Source organism: Leptonychotes weddellii, unplaced genomic scaffold (genome assembly GCF_054177405.1).
Source record: "Leptonychotes weddellii isolate Sample4059 unplaced genomic scaffold, ASM5417740v2 HiC_scaffold_26330, whole genome shotgun sequence".
In the NCBI taxonomy this organism is placed as follows: Eukaryota; Metazoa; Chordata; class Mammalia; order Carnivora; family Phocidae; genus Leptonychotes; species Leptonychotes weddellii.
Genome location: NW_027855757.1, coordinates 1 through 1,975, shown reverse-complemented (window position 1 = coordinate 1,975; position 1,975 = coordinate 1). Strand labels below are relative to the sequence as shown.

Genomic DNA, 1,975 nt, shown 5'->3' with positions numbered 1-1,975 from the left:
GGGGGGGAGGGCGGGGTTGCCTTAAAAGGAAGGAAAGGATGAGGACGTGGGACAACTTCAGACGAACAAGGCCTAGAATCATGAAAGGGACCGGTGATTCAGGTACTGGCCTGCTCGCTCAGCAAGCACTCCTGTCGGTCTGCAGGACTCTTTGGTCTTTTGGGCGCGACACAAATCGAGTGAGGGAAGGAGGCAGGAAAATCCCCTGGATCCCTGCAGGTCAGTGTAAGGGTGCAATTGCCTCAGGTCCCTTCGGGTGGGGGTGGGGGTGCGGGTGGGAGTGGGAGTGCGTGGATGACACCAGAGCACATCCTGGGGTCGCCACAGCCTCTCCCCATCCGGATTAAGCGCTGGAGGCCTTTGCAGAGCCTGCAGCGGAAATGGGGCGGGGGCGGGGGAGGCTGGAGAGACGTGGAAGGGGGAGGGGAGGCTAGAGACTGCACCAGCAGATCTCAGGTGAGTGGCGGGAGACTGGGACGGCTTGGGAAAGCCCAAGAGGGCGGGAATATTGGAGACCAGCGTCTAAGGAGGGGGTTAATTGCTTCCGCGCTGCTCCCGTTGCTGGGCTAAGAGAGGCCTGTAAGCAGGGCCTGCTGGGAAATGGTGGGCTGGAGCGGGAGGAGGGAAGATGGAGCTGGAGCGAGAGGGGGAGGGAAGGGAGGTGGAGGAAGGGGTGGAGTCAGGGGAGTTCTTAGCCTGAGGACCTAGCCTTCTCTAGTTGGAAAACTTTGACAATTAGGGATCTGAATGAGAAGAGGCAAGTCTCTCTGGGAACCCATACTTTGGCTGCCTGTTTGTCTGGCATCTAGTTGTTTTGTTTCCTTGTTTTCCAGGATTAATTTATTCAAAAGAAATAACAGAAAAATACTCAACATGCAAAAGTCTTGTGAAGAAAATGAAGGAAAACCACAGAACATGCCAAAGACCGAGGCCGACCGCCCTTCGGAAGATGTACCACAGGAGGCGGAAGGAAATCCTCAACCTTCCGAAGAAGGTGTAAGCCAGGAAGCAGAAGGAAATCTTAGAGGAGGGCTGACCCAGCCTGGCCAGGGGTTTAAAGAGGACACTCCTGTGAGGCATTTGGACCCTGAAGAAATGATAAGAGGAGTAGATGAGTTGGAAAGGCTTAGGGAAGAGATAAGAAGAGTAAGAAACAAGTTTGTGATGATGCATTGGAAGCAAAGACATTCACGCAGCCGTCCTTACCCTGTGTGCTTTAGGCCTTGAATTCTTTTTTTGTCTGATATTAAAATCTGGCCCCTGCTTTCTTTCTGTTAGCGTTTTCTGATGTATCTTTGACCTTCGTTTACTTTAATCATCTGGTGGAATTTTGTTTTAGGTAGTTTCCTTGTTATCAGCATCTCACTGGATTTTGTATTTTGACCCATTCTCCAGGTCTGTTTTTCAATTGGAAAGTTTCACACATTTGCATGAAAATATATTCATTATATATTGTGAAGTAAAACATAACAGGTTACAAAGCGATATATTTAGTATCAGCTCACATATGTAGGATTAAATCCCAAATTTGTGTGCGCGTGTGTGCGTGTGTGTGTATACATACAAACATATATCAGAAACGTAACTGCTTATTTCTGTGTGGCGTGAGCTTTTTTCTTTTTGCTTATATGTATTTTTTCATGAACACATGTCACACACACACAAAGAATTGAAGTTTTATAAGTAAGAGTTAAATAATTTGCAACCAGCTTCTAAGGGCAATGGGGGCACCTAAACTCTTGATGGAAGAACTATTAAAAAAATGTAAACCTCAAGTTACCTCTGGATCTCTTAGCCAGAGGAATAAAACTGGCAATTATTACAGATCTACTTGCTTAAGACTCCGTCTTTTTCACGGGGAAAACATTTGCCTCGCAGGGCTGCTGTCAGGAAGAAAGAGGTGACTCCGAGCTGTGCTTGGTTACCCTCTGCGCATACAGAACCCCAACCCACCACAGAGCATCAGTTATTGGAG

The 1,975-nt window shown here is 48.1% G+C and overlaps 1 protein-coding gene across 1 annotated transcript; it reads left to right on the top strand.

Moving 5' to 3' along the window:
- Positions 1 to 62: 62 nt before the first annotated feature.
- On the top strand, positions 63 to 1,826 carry TCEAL8 (transcription elongation factor A like 8). Its single transcript, XM_081810460.1, has 2 exons — positions 63 to 219; positions 834 to 1,826. The coding sequence occupies exon 2, from the start codon at positions 874 to 876 to the stop codon at positions 1,225 to 1,227; it is 354 nt and encodes a 117-aa protein (XP_081666586.1). The 5' UTR covers positions 63 to 219; positions 834 to 873; the 3' UTR covers positions 1,228 to 1,826.
- The last annotated feature ends 149 nt before the right edge of the window (positions 1,827 to 1,975 follow it).

Excerpts from the sequence above, each read along its gene's own strand:
- TCEAL8 (XM_081810460.1), top strand. The coding sequence starts at position 874 with ATGCAAAAGTCTTGTGAAGAAAATGAAGGAAAACCACAGAACATGCCA.